This window comes from Diuraphis noxia, unplaced genomic scaffold, assembly GCF_037042655.1.
Source record: "Diuraphis noxia isolate RWA-SAM2 unplaced genomic scaffold, SU_Dnox_SAM2 contig0002, whole genome shotgun sequence".
Taxonomy (NCBI): Eukaryota; Metazoa; Arthropoda; class Insecta; order Hemiptera; family Aphididae; genus Diuraphis; species Diuraphis noxia.
The window spans coordinates 78378101-78394115 of NW_028301712.1; the positions used below are offsets into that span (position 1 = coordinate 78378101).

Sequence of the window (16015 nt, forward strand, 5' to 3'; positions counted from 1 at the left end):
GTTACTATACATTTTTGTCTAATATAAGAGTGGTATAAATGTGAACGTATAATACACTCACTCACACACACACAAACACACACATATTTATATAAACATCATTTTTTTATTTATGTGCGAAAAAATAGTTAAATGTATTATATTTTTCAAATTTGTAGTAGATAGTGATCAATTTGTATACATTTTATTGCGGAACTTTAATTTTATAAAAACTTTTAGTTGCAATTAAAATCTAAAAAAGTTTTAAGCAGTCCATACAATCTAAACAGACTGCACAGATTTGAAATTTGATAAATATTTTTACTAAACCATTGTTAAAATTATATAGAAGTTTTCGAATAACACCTGTTTTTAACAAAATCTTAATAACTTTTGATGTAAACAAAATCTGTTTGTCAATGTTTTCAAATTAAAAAGACATCTCTGTGAGTTGTGACCCACCAAACTCTTCAAATTGTTTTTAATGTAATGAAATAGTTTAGTTTAAAAATATTCACTTTTTAATCACTAAACTTAAGCTAAGCAACTATAGGTACAGTTGAAACAATGAATGACAAACAATGAATTGGTTTAGTTAAAAACATTAAAGTGTGATAGAATTAGGATTTTAGATGCGAGGCATAAGGGAATAAAGAAGCATAGGTATGCGTCCAACCCTAACCTTGGTATCATGAACCTGTAAGTTTATTTATGTAACCGATGTGGGTACCTTATTTATTACTTATATCATAGTTATACTTATGGTGAGCTTCAGTAAGCGTACATTTATTTTTACGTACCTAAAAAAAAGTACCTACCTACATCACATCTAGACATTACATTATGTCTTGTATTACCTGTTGTTGGTTCAACTAGATTGTAATTATGTTGCACGAAATCTAAGTTTTCTTTTTTAAGTAGAGACAACCACTGTAATGCAACATTACATAATTTGGTATATATTTATATATATATATAGTACAGTGCTAAACAAACATGTCGTCGTATGTATTATATTATGTGTTAAAATAATAATCACGCCTGAGTATATAATATAAATCTATTAAATTTTTAACCGTTTGCATAAAAGCAGAACAAACCGAATAACGAAACCCGCGATTTAACTGCCATCGGAAAAGACGCACGAGGTGAATTTATTTAGGTATTTATATACACGTTACGTTATGTACTTAATATGTTATATATTATTCGACTAGACAAATACGACGCACTAAGCATACATATAATATTATTATAGATTCCGTCTCTTAGAAATACTTAAGTTGCGGGAAATCGTTAAAAGACGGATTTGCGGTAAATGTTTCACGGTGTACAATATACATAACATATTATCATGATTATAAACATGTACGCGAATATCCCCCGGAGAGCTTAGAATCTATATATAACGGCTGTGAGAACAAATAAGACGAGCACCGAATAATTGGAACAATATAATATTATATACGAATAACTCTCGTTTACCCTATAATAATATACCTTATAAACGTGTAGGTATAATATGTGTGTATGAATATAAAGTAAATTAACTTGGATAATATTTCGAGGAGTAATATAATATATATTATTCGAGGAGAACGACGACGTGGTTTGCCATCGTATGTCCGTATAAGTATTATAATATTATATATACTATTAGACACATGGTTGTGGTGCGATATCCAAAGAGGTTTTCCGGTAATTTTTCGAAAAAGTCCTTCGGTTATAGTTACGATATTCGCGCAGCAACGTTTCAATAGTGACATTGTTTGTTTTGAATAATTCACAATTATTGTCGGAAGAAACTATTTGCGTATGCAAGAAAGTGGGCGATTGGCGATAGTCTGCTGAAGACTGTAAAATAAAACTCATGTTGGTGAAATGTATAGAAGGTTCTAATACATCGTTTTGGTATCTATTGGTTAAGTAATTTTTTCATGTAGACTGTATTAAAAAATTTGGCGTGTTAACTTTTTTGTAAACATATAGGTAAAGGCTACTTGATTATTAAAATCATGTACCTAAGTAATATAATGTTTAGAGGACACAGATTGAATGTAATGTATATCGTACCTATAGAACCAGTTTTTATTATTATTATTTTTTTTGCTATAAAGTTTTTTTTTTTTTGACAAATAGCTGCAGCTCATCTAAATTTTGTGTTGGTACAATATTTATTTATTTATTTTTGTCATTTGATAATAATTTACAAACATTTATGAGGAACAATAATACATATTAATACACAATAATAACCTAGCTATTACCTTAGCTGTACATATATTCATAACAATAAATTCAAAATTGATTATGACTTAATAAAATAAGAGCCATTCACGATAACTAGGGAACGGATTTAAATTCTCTTAATAACAAGAAAATACAATTAAATGTACTCACAACATATATATATATATATATTTTAAAGTGCTCTTTGTGAAAGTACTGTTGCCCATGTGGTCGCTGAGATTATTATTTATCGTTTATCAACTTTAATGTCATGTTTGTTAGTGATTTCAGCGGTTAGCTAAGGCTGAGTTGTGAGTGTGCGGGATCACTATACTATATCTTCATTGTATTACTGTTGCATTTATATACAGATTCTGATACTCATCTGTATCACCATAATCACACCAAGGTAAGTGGTGACCACAAAAAGTATATAATCAAAAGGGATTCATATGTATTAATATTATATTTTGTAATCGTCCCATATATATATATAATTTATAATATTCTTTTTTGTTCAATTGTGATATTTACCGTGACCATGTATCAAGACATTATTACCTAATCATACAGTATATTATAATAATTAATCAGTAATACGTGAAAACATCTATTCAATCTTATATCCTCACTTAAGGTATTGCGACTATTACTAAGCAGAAACTGATGAACTTAAACATTTACCTATAGTGTTTCAAAATAGCACTAGATAATCAGGTGCTGTTTAATACCGACTTTTAATCTGATCAGTAAAAACATAATATTTTATTTTATTTTTTTCAGAATGAATTTTGACTACATTTTCTATAAAAATGTTAAAAAAAGAGGAAATAAAAGTTACATTTTTTTATATCTAATTAACTTATTGTTTGGAAAGCAATGTTTTGGGACATTCAGAAAAAAAAATACATTTGTATTCATATTCGTTCCTTAATGATAACATTGATAACCAATAGCTGTGCTGCATTTAACAATAACGGCTTACTCATTTCAGCATTAAAATCGATGGAATATAATCCGAAGACATTGGTTCATTCCAAATAAATCCGAGTATAATTTTTGTCATTTATTATTTTTAGAACTAAATATGTAGTTGAAGTGCTAAAATTAAATTAGGTCAAAGGTAAACACTCACGAGGATCTATCTAGTTGTGATCAAACGTATATGTGCGCACTGTTCATATATCGTTGTTGCAGGAACTTGCAGGTAGTACCATTATTGCTGCACTCGTTTGTATCGTGATGCGTATATTTCCCGATGACCATGATAGCTCTTTTTTTTTTTATAGATATTGTGTACATTATATAGAAAACGTTTTTTTAGAAAATCATTATGTTCAGCGACTGTCCGGTATTATTGCGATCTGATAAAACGCACCCAACTAGCAGAGCAAGACATGTGAAAACGTGTTTCTACTGTATAAATTATGTGCCTAAACGTTAAGGCGTAAATGTAAAAGGGAGGATAAATATAAAAAGAAACAAGCGCAAATTAAGGGTGTGTTAATCCAAAACCTCGACGTGCCCCGCAAGAGAGAAAACTGTTGTAATTGCCGTCTTGTGCGCGTGTATATTATAACAATATGATTATAGTAATAATAATAATAACAAGTAGTATATAGGTACGTATAACATGTACGAGCAATACGCTTTATTCGTCCTTTTCGCACGGAAAACGGAGGGAACAAAAAAAAAAATCAAATAAATGGAATTAAAATAAAAAGTATGGTTTTTACCTCCTATTTATTTAAACTTGGAGTATATATATATATTAAATATTGTATGTATAATTTATTTTTGTTTATGTTCCTTTTTTCTTTTTTTTACCCCGTTGTTAAGTTTATTGATTGGACGACGTTAATGCGTTCTCTGCTCGCCGTTCAAATATTGATGTTCACCCCGGCAAAATATTCTGCAAATAAATAATAAACATTACGACTGAATTAAAAATTATACACGTTGGTCTATGTATATACACAGAGACGTGTACGCACTTTGTTATGTTAATGCGGACTCGGTATTTACATATTTGACACCGGGTAACACCGACACACACACACACACACATATACAGATAGGTATAATACATATATACATAGGTAGGTAGGTATGCTGATCTATATTACACCTACTGGTGCAGCCTCTCCCCACCAATCCGTTTCCATCGTGACGATGATAATGTATATATATATATATATATATATATATATTTATTATTAAAAATTGTATAATAATTATGTCGTATAAATACTTGGGCATCTCCGCTGCATTATTATTGTTAGCGTTATACAAGTCGAGGGTTGGGGTTGAAAAAAAATAAAACCACCTACAAAAGAGACGCGGGATGTTTTTATATATTTATCATCGTTGCGTTTATTATACACAATAACGTCATATTGTATACCTACTGCGGAAGATCGACTGCGCCGTTAAAATTGTATAACAATATTTTAATCCGGTAAAGGTTGCAGTACACATAATAATAATAATATTATACGCATATTATTGCTATACATTTGGTGGCCGGCGTTGCGGAACCCAACGGTCCTCTTCGATGTGATATTGTACGTTTAGCTCGTAATGATTATTACATTTGTGTACCTATATATTATGTCGTACGGCGTACCTATGGTTTTTTTTCCACCCCGTGTTCCCACCATGTATTCCGTTCGGGGTTGTCTACAGAGTGCGCGGTGGTGGACGCTTTTACTGCTCTCGTCTCTCCTTCGTCGTTACAACATAATACAGGTACTTGTGTGGTTTTTTTTTTGTTTGTGATTGTGCCGGAAATTCCGTAATAATGTGCTCTGACGCTGAAATAACATTATTTTACGACAGGTATATACGCGGGCTCTCACCTGTCAATGCTCAATGGAATAATCGTGTCTGACTTGACCATAGTAACTAGTTTCTCTTTTATTTCCAATTATTATTTATTTAAATACAATTTCAGAAAATGTCGAAGACTGTAGTAATAATATTACTATGTAGATTGCCACGATCGGTATAATTTACAGTAGAATATTTCGGTTTACTAATGTGAAAAGTCAAAAAATTAAAATAGAACTTTCCCACGCGTTTCTTAAAAAAATATATATATATATATATAAGATGGCCAATCCACTACCTATTGAGTTAACTTGAATAAATATTTAAAAAATAAAACTACATTGTAAATAATTCCAACATAAATTATTCAAACTTCAAATAGTAACGCGGGTGTCTAAGATTAAGTCTATAGATTCAGGCAGGAGGTAGATAAAATAGTATAATATTGTAATTGTATACTACCGCAGTTAGAATACGTGGTAGAACATGGAAAATATATTATTATTTTGGTACATACACATTGTACTTACATTCGTGTTGTCTGTAAATTAAAAAAAAGATGATAAATAAGAACTAAAATTTAAATGCAATTGGGTATGGTAGTACTGCAGCAGTTGATAATTAAACGGAGCTCCGGAATGTTCATAATTTTTTAGTATTTATATTAACGTGATAAAAATTATTAGGCTATTTGACGACGAGACGGTAAATTGAAAATTAACCATTCTTTTGAACGAAAACTAAAAACTGAATCAAAACATAATTTTTTTGGAAAGAATTGTTTTAATAAAATTAACACTGCTAGCTGTATTATGTAGGTATATCATATTGTTAATCAAGATTAACGATCAGAAAAATAATTAAAAACTTACATCGATGTTGTTATAACTTGATTTGTACATAATACATAAATAATTTCTAACTAGCATCCAAGATCAAAGTCTTATATGAAAATTATCTCAAACGACTTAAAGTTTAAAACATAATATATGAATATAATATATACTCACAGGTGTTAATCTTTAATCTTTATACAAATATTTATCATTAGTTATTTGGTACATTTTAAGAAAATATTGAACTAGTGCTTACTACTTACATCATTGTGTCGAATTATTATTGAATCTTGTATAGGTAAACTTAGGATGTCCGCCATGTTGGTATTGGTATATCATGTTAGGACGCTAAAAATAACATAAAACGTTTCTAGGAATTCGCTATATTTTGATAGGGAACCCCTAAGCGTTGAAAAATAACAGAAATTCCGGGAGTACAAAGCATAAAATCCAAAAATAAAAATAACCGTCTGCCTGATTTTTGTTGGTCATTTTCAGATTCAGCTAAGGTCGCTGACATTACTGAGGGAAGTCCGCACTAAATACTCGAGGTCTCGAGAACAGAAAATCTTCAATAAACCAATAAATTAAGCTCGTATAACCACAGTTATTATAAATTATTGATGAATAATAATAATAATAATAATACAGAAATACAGTACAAAAATATTTGTATTATTATACGCACTATCATAATAGCATTGAGTATATCGGTATTGCTTATATATACTTAATGATAATAGTCATTATATATGTTATTACTATTACTTCACGTCGCCGTTTTTTGTTTTCCCGATACTCGATAAACTATAATATATTCATAAAGGTGACCAACAAAAAAATACTATAGCTGTTATTTACCACCACGGTCAAAACAAAGATTGATTACAACGTCAAAATCTCACAACAATATTGTACGAGTAAACGACGAGTTTAATATATTATTATTTCGATATGTCAACTACAAAACATACCGCACAATGGTCTATATCCTATAATATAAAATCTATTACACTATTTGCCGATATAAGTACGTATTACGTATAATATGTTCTAGAAATGTGAATGTCATATTCGCATTAAAGTTACACTTATATAGCAATATCAATAGATATACAGGGTGATTCTTTTATCAAACAACACTCAAATGGTGTTCGTGTGTAAATACCACCTAACATAGGTACATCTATAACACACAAACACCACCCAAAACCACCCAACTTTGAGAGGCTATATCTTGTAAACGGATTAACGAAAATTCATTGAAAAAATAGCCTTTTTAGTTTATGAAATTTTAAGTATAGGTTGTCATTTGAAAATCAAAAGTTGATAATGGTTTACCTGATAAATATATAAGGGTGAAAATATTTAAAAAAATATATAGTTCTAGAACAAGATGAATCTACAATTTTGAAGAAAAAAAAAATTTGAAAAAAGTCGATAGTTTTTGAAATAATGAGTGTTGTTTGATAGGTTTGATAGACGGGAATTTTCATTGGAGGTATAAATTATGTTCATACTATTTTTAAGATAAATCACAGGTTAGTGCTCCCACACCCTTGCACTAATATTCTGTGTATAGAAAAGGGTCACGAGGGGGGGGAGAGTAGTCCGTCTCCAATATTACTCCACCGGTGAATATGCTCATGATTGGAGGTTGGTTGAATATCAGTATCGAGGTGTTTAAAATATAGGTCCATTCATACAAATAAGGTCCGACGTGAGAAAATGATGTTAACAGGAATAAGTAATCACTAATCACGTAAGAATGTGTTGTATAAATTTAACATGGATATCAAAGATGTAGAGGTCGGGTGTCGGGTCCAATGGACTTTGTGTAATACTTTCCTCCGTACATACACCATACTGGCCTACTCTATATATTTTCTCGTTTCCACGCATAACATGATTTATTATAAGATAGTCACCTTCAAGAACTAAAAATTTGGAATTGTGTTCTGCGATAACGCAATCGCATTATTATTTTTAGTAGCTATGGTAACGGAAACCATGTTTGCCTGGAACTGTTTTTAATGATGCAAAATTTAAATAAAAACTTACTCTGCCTTATAAATTATTTTGGAAATCATTAGTTCTAAGAACTATGCATTACTTTCATTGAACTTTCTTCTTGCAGTATAAAAATGAATAAGCTTAGTACGAGTTTTTTCTCATATTTTTTTTGTTTTTGTAGATATAATATAATATTTATGTATGAGGTTTTTAAAAATTTAAACTAGATAGCCTTCGGATTAATTTTTATTATTTCTACATTAATTATTTTGTAGCTTAAATTTTTCCCCTTTTTAAAATATTATAAACCCGGACCGAAGAATTTAGAAGTATGTATAAGTAGTGTATATATATTTTATATGTATATGCATATTATACAGGGTGATTTTTTTAAGTGGGTACACTAATTATCTCGAAAAGTAAATACTTTTCGAGATAATATTTTTTTACATGATTTCAAGTTGTTAAAAAGCCAACGTTTTTATTAAAAAATTATATTTTTAAATATTTTTTATCCTTATCATTTTTTAAGTTTTTTACTTTTTTGAATAACAACATAGAGTTTTAATTTCATATTCCAAAGCAGAATATTTTTATAAATTTAGGACGATTAGTTCATGAGTTACATGTATTTAAAGTTTAGACAAGCGGAGTAGTGGACAAACATTTTGCGGGGTAACCCCGTACCATTCCACTCTGCAAATCTAAACTTTAAATACTTATAACTCAAAAACTACTAGCCCTAAATTTGATTTTTATGAATCAAAATACTTAGAAAAATATTCTGCTTTGAAATATGAAATTAAAACTCTATGTTGTCATTCAAAAAAGTAAAAAACTTAAAAAATGATAAGGATTAAAAATATAATTTAAAAAAAAAAACGTTGGTTTTTTAACAACTTAAAACCATGTAAAAAAATGTTTTGAAAAGAGTAAATACTTTTCGAGATAATTAGTGTACCCACTTAAAAGAATCACCCTGTATATATATGAGAGTAATACGACATATCTAAAAGGTATAAATAAATTAAAAGTCATACCTGCTGTTAGTTATAGTGAATTGATTACTTGAATTACGACACAAACCAAATATTTACTATACTTATATTATACAGTAGGTAATTTCAAAAATTAATTGTTTAGACCTTCCATAAAAATCATTGTCTTAAAGTTACTTACATAATATATCCCAAAATAATCAAATCATTGTTAGGCGGTTTTCTTATTTTATTTTGACACATATATGAGTATTATCTTTAATTAATTAGCTTCGGGACGCACTAAGAAATATTCTTACTGGATGGACATTATATGCAGCGATCAATTGTTTTTGGGCAGTGTGCATTTTTAGTTTTTCTAACAGTTAATACATTTATACATAATTCATTATTAGGCAATTATAAATTAAAAACATAGGTTAGAAAATATTTCACTTATTTGTGTTTTAAATTTTGAACACCATAACACCGAATATTAAATAACAAACTAAACAAAGTTTGAATCATATAAAGTTGATATTTTTAATAGACAACAAAGTACTAGTGGACAATTGGATAGCTAGTGTTGAATATTTCCAAAAAACCTGTGAAAAATAAAAATTATGTTTTATTATTTATTTAATAGTGATTTGCGAAAGTTACGCAGGTACATACAGCTATAATCGTACAAATACGTTTTTCTGACGAAAAGTTAAGAGTTAGCATTTTATAGATTGAGATTGAAAGATGATGGACATTAATTATATTATTATAATACTTATTCGATCAAAATTTGCAACAAAAATCATTATCCATAAAATATTCCAAATAATTCTCGACGATAACAAAAAGGGGCACCTACACCCTTAATTTACATAATATTATTAATTCAAGCGTCGTTGCTGAAACAGTGTCGCTGTCTAGCGAACAACTATATAAAGATTTACCATAGACGTTTCGCACGTATACGCTTTGTAGTCGTTTTTACAGTTGGGCCGGAATTGAATGGAATACATTTTATTTACCATTATTTTTTTCGAAGGCCCTTGTGGATCACTAAAATCTAAACAAACTAAATAACTCATTGTATAAGCTTTATTAAAAATTAGTCTCCACAGTATATATGCAGCATATATGCAGCATAATAGATTAACGATATAGTCGGAAATAGTAATTTAATTTCCGATTTTATACTCAGTGTCACCGGAAACTATACAATATTGTGCTATGTTATTACGACTTATTTCTGACAGATGCTTTAGAACTTTTAATCTAATCACCAATTTATGTTTTAAAATATTGAATATGTCTAGTATATACGTATGAAAGGCAAAAATTTGATGTGTATAGGTACTGTTTTAATTCTGTTGTTAATTTTCTTCCTGTTTGATGTTTATTTTTGATGAAATCATATAAAATGTAATTTTACAAAATACGTATGGGTGTAAATACCAATTAAAAAAGGGTTGGAAGTTATAAATAAGAAATTACTCGTATTCGACATTGTTATGATGTGATTAATATTTGTAGCGCTTGAATATTTATTACGTGATAAATAATAATGTAAATTCTACAAGGAACGTTAGGTTCAATATTACAGCACTATAATTTCACTATCACAGTGTCATGGGGGACGTGTTTTCGTATGGAGTTTTTTTTATGGTCTTAGTGATTTGAGTTTGGTTTATTATGTTGCTTGATATTCGTCACAGTTGTTACTTGTTTCATTATGGAACATGTGGTATCGATAAACGCTGTAACCATAAATCGATCGAGTTGGAATAATTTCAACGTAACGGTATAGTTTCACAGGAATATGTGATCACGGCAAAAATGGATTAGGATGACCAGAGTAAAAAAAACATGCGTTACTCTCCGATGGTAAAATACCAGGCAAAGCTTTCAAATGTGTTTTTATATTTCAATATTTAATTGTTATAAGATAGTCGATAATATAATTTTCAGATTTGCAACGAACGCCAATTTCATTTTTGAACTTGGATACCCCCTATTGGCGATAAACTTTGAAAAAAAGTGGTCAGGTGAAATCAAAATTTAATGGTCTCAATTGTTATGTCCCAGTAGTAGTAACATTTATGGATCAACACTTAAAAAAAGGTTGGTGGGAAATGGATAGAAGCAAATCAGAATTTTATTTAAATATTAGAATCTTGCAAGACTATTAACTATATACCTAAATGAAATATTTCATTCATAGATGATACTATTTTCCATAATCTGTCCGAAATATATATTATGTCCTATCTAAAAGAATTCAAAACCAAAAATTACTTCAGCAATATTATAGTTAAATGTAAGTATAATAATAAAGTAATGTTAAAACCCATTACAAAAATTCCACTCTAAATCACTCCTTTGCCCAAATCCTTTATCGCAAACCAGCACACACTGTCTCAATTACTGGCAACCCTCCTCGCCACCTTAAAAGACGGCGGTGTCGTGATATTTTAGATTTAATCACTGTTGATTTGTCTAACGAAACTCGCCAAATGGGTCCTTGTTTAATTATCTAACCTACGCTACCGGAAAGTTTGTATTCTGATTTCTGACCCACTACGTTACCAATATATTTTTCGACCTTTCTGGCTTTCTATATTACGATAACATTAAACAGTGAAGTAAATATTGGCGAATTCCAATTTGAGAATCACTGAGATGAAGTACTGAATGCAATTTTAATTATACAATGCTAGATTCAATAATTATAAAGAAAAACTGTAAATTGTATATAGTCATTTTTACGATGCGAATACAATCAACATAACGATAGTTAATACACGTGCATGAAAATTGGTCCGTGAATGGCTTGCGAGCATGAAAAGGTTGAAGACCAATGGTTCAGATTATATTTTTTAATATAAATTATGTTATTAATGTTATATCATTTTCTATAATTGTATAATATTTTTTAAATGTAACAATTTTTGACAATTATTATTTTATAGTTATTTCTGACAGGAAACAGAATAGAACAAATAAATCAATTTAAATATTTGGAAAGCATAATAGATAATGAGGGAAGGTCAAAAAAGGAAATAAAGAGTAGAATAGGTCAAGCAAAAAAGGCATTTCTACTCAAGAGTAAATTACTAACATCTAAAAATGTAGATCTAAGAACGAGAAAACATTTAATTAAAACATACGTATAGAGTACAGCATTACATGGTTGTGAAACATGGACTTTGAACAAAAAAGATGAAACCCACTCTAAAAGCTTTTGAAATGTGGTGTTGGCGTAAAATGGAGAAAATAAAATGAACGGAATTGAAGACAAACGAAAAAGTATTAGATTTAGCCAAAGAGAAAAGAACATTGCTAAATAATTTAAGATCAAGACGATGGCACATGATAGGTCATACGTTAAGACACAACGAAGGACTTCATAACCTCATACTGGAAGGTATGATAGGAGAGAAACGCGGAAGAGGAAGGCCAAGAACGTGTTATATAAATCAAGTAATAAAAGATGCAAGAGTCAATTCATACAAACAACTCAAACATAAAGCACAAGATAGAGAATCACGGAGAGAACATTTATTGTAGACCAATCTACGGATTGAATACTAAAAAAAAAACTTAACTGAAATTATTTATTTACTTATATGTCTATTGCATAGACAAAATTCTATGCATTTTTTCTTCTGAATAGTATACTTTAAAAGGCAACCAATAAAGAAATAACTAATTATCATCATTAAATAAATACTTAAAACTATTTATAAGAAAATTAAAAAATATGTTTCACATCAGAAAGTCTTGTTCATTTTATCTTCTAAAAATCTTAAATATTTTAAATTATACTAATTAAATTTTAAATTTCAAAGGATTGGGGTTTATCTTTGGTCGCAGGGGACTCTTCTTCAGGTAAAATTTACTAACAAGTTTTGTAGAATTACGTTTATTGTATTGACAATGATAGGTTCGTAATAAATTATGGATAATTGATAGTTACTACAAGGGGTAAAGTGGGAAAAATGTAAAGATTTTTATCCAAATTATTATCCTTTTTTATGATTTTAAATTTTATGTAAAGTAAAAATAATAAAATAAATACAATTTAATAATTGAATTAAATTAATTAATCCAATGAAAAATTACTTTTATTATTTTAGAACCAATTATTGTCCAAATGAAATAACTAAACATTTGTAGATACTTAATAATGGAAATGTGTTTGTGGGTTATTATTGAAGTAAACATTTTTTATGAATGTTGTTTTTTGTTACGTTTGAGTCTTAGTTCGCGTTTATGTTTGAAGGTGACAGCCAATAATTAGGTCCAGTAAAAATAATAAATAATTGGAATGTGACATTAACCATCGCATGCACAATGCGGTCTTTGTCAAAAACTTAAATTATTGGATTTGAATGTTGACATTTAGGAGACAAAATAATTAATATTGTTTGTAAAAAAGTTTCTTATTAATAGTAAAGTTGTGTATTGCAGTTGTGAAATTATAGAAAAAACGTTTAGACAAAAAACAATAAACATTGCAATAATAAAAATATCCTGCTTCGAAAGAATGAAATAAATTCATTCAAGTATATTTTAGAAATAATATTTAGCGTTCTATAATTTTAAATGATTTTAATGGAAACATAAACAACAAAATAAATTTTATTGAAATGTATTCGAAAATGTAATCAAAATATCAATTAGTTTATATTTCTTTTTTTTTTGCTCCAACCTCTACACAATTACAGGTAGGTGACAGTTCAAACGGGTTTTAAATTTTGAATTTAAATATTTACAAAACGTATATTATTATGACTATTATTCTAACTGCAATCAAAAATTGCTAGTATAAAGTAGATTGGGTAATTGTATAAATACTGGTATTTGAAATAATTTATAAATAAATAGATAATTATTAAAATATAACTTAGGTGCTAAGAAAATGTACTTTCATAGTTTATAATATTTATATGATTATATGTGAATTGGATTCTGTAGTTGATGCCATGAAGTAGGAACTATCTTCTATATACAATAAATAGAGTATAGTAAAAATGTCCAAGTTGATTAACAAACAATGAATTGAAAAACATACACGACGATGTTAAAATTAAGTATAGTAGGTATGGTAGACAACTATTGTAAATCATTATGTATAGTATAATTCATGACATTTTTGATTATCTATCTTGAGAAAATCGTGATTATTTTTATAAATTTTACGGCCATAACAAGATTGCGCACTTTTTACCTTTTTACTGAAAAAAACACAACGCGATTGCGCACTTTTTACCTTTTTATATTTGAGAAAACATCACACGATTGCGCACAAAATTAATTGAATTTAATATTTTTGGCGTAAATGATAGACATTAACAAATAATAAGTTTAAGAAACCCACTTATAGTGTAGTATACGTGTTTATATACATATTATTTATATATACACAATTGTAAATAATATTTTATTACTATAATAACTGATAAGTGATAAGTGCAAGCACCGGATTTTATTGATAGTCATCTAATCCCGTACGTTAATAACGAGTTGTATAGTGTGGAAATCGTCAGTCACATACGCACGTCATTGTGGCAATCTCATATAAGCCATGCATTTTAGTTGATGATTTTAATTAGTATAGTGAATTTAAAGTTATGAAAAAGTGTGGGAACATTTGGTATCGCTGTACAAATAAAAATTGTTCTGCTAGTTTACTTGTTGACAAGGATGTGACTAAATTATTAAGTATGTTAAATGAGCAAACATATGGCGTGATTCCAGAAAATATTGTTGATAGGCAAATTGTAAGTTCTCGTTTAAAAAGAAAATGTAAAAATGATCTTCTCACTAGGCCTAGGCAGGTTCTTTTTTAGGACCTCAATTGTTTGTCAACGTTTACCTAAGATTGAGTTTAAATTGTGAAAGTCATGTATTGTGATATCTTACATACATATAAAATATATACGTTATCCATGGATACTTTTGTATATATATATATATGTGTACACCATATTCTATCGTTATACTGTACGAGCGATAACATTATGAAAACATGTAGTATCCCAAAATAAAACTAAAATAGTTTACGATTAATTCTATTCGGCTATTGCTGTATGTAGTGTATACTTGAAAGAGTACTGTATATACTTCTCCCGGTACTGGTAGGATGGTAACACAACTATGCAATATATGACCCAGAGAGGTAATTTTCCGATGTATAAGTTAAATGGGCATTTCTCACTTCCTCTACCTCATTCGATTATTTTTTATCGAAAAAATTGATATACTTGAAACAACGTCGATTGGGGCTGCCTCTCATATGATAATCGACGGCATGTTCCACAGTTGCATCTGAAATTTACAATGGACAATACGATTTAAAAAGTTCATTTTATATCAGCGTGAGCAAAATATTTTATATTTAGCTTAAGATTTAAATAAACGATTTTGATGAATGTCTAAAATCAAAGTGAAAGTGCTTAATTAAGACGATTTGTTTAAACATTTTCTATAGATCAATAAGTTTTCAAAATTGATAGAATAATAACTATTTTATTCTTGTTTTTAATTGCATCTAAATCGAAGCACTAATGCATTATATTTTCACATTGTATTATATTAGAATAATATGTATAATTATTTGTGTGATTTACAGAGTCGACGATCGGTTCAGCCGCGGCGGTGGCCGGTTCAGGTGCGTCCGTATTGCGCGGTGTCGACGCCGATTTATACTTGACCGGCGAGATGTCTCATCACGACGTGCTGGACGCCAGTGGCGTAGTTATGGAGGGGGGATGATGGGGAGATCCCCCCAGAGCCTTTTTTTTTAATGTTTAATGCGTTGATAAATAAAATATAATATATATTATAATTATGGATATAATCCACCATGTACTTATTTTTTTTTACTTTCTTTTTTAAATAAGGAATTTTTCAAAAAAAAAAAAAAAATAATAACAATGATATAAACGTTTATTCATAAATTATAACAATTGAATTAAAAAAACTATAATTTCTATATTGTGACATATATTGCAATATTGCATGATTTTCACGGAATACGGAATCACCGTGACGTTTTTTTGTTTTAATGAAAAAGTAATTGATATTTTTAATGGATAGTTGGTGCACAGTTCTAAATGTGTATTGTTTTTAGAGACGATAATATATAAGTCC

General features: G+C 28.9%; 1 protein-coding gene across 1 annotated transcript in view; it reads left to right on the plus strand.

Moving 5' to 3' along the window:
* LOC149058959 (NIF3-like protein 1) overlaps positions 1-15637 on the plus strand; it is a 115763-nt gene extending 100126 nt beyond the window's left edge. Inside the window, exon 2 of the mRNA XM_089218513.1 lies at positions 15495-15637. Coding sequence (XP_089074639.1) covers positions 15495-15637 — 143 coding nt within the window. The remainder of the gene's footprint in view (positions 1-15494) is intronic.
* The last annotated feature ends 378 nt before the right edge of the window (positions 15638-16015 follow it).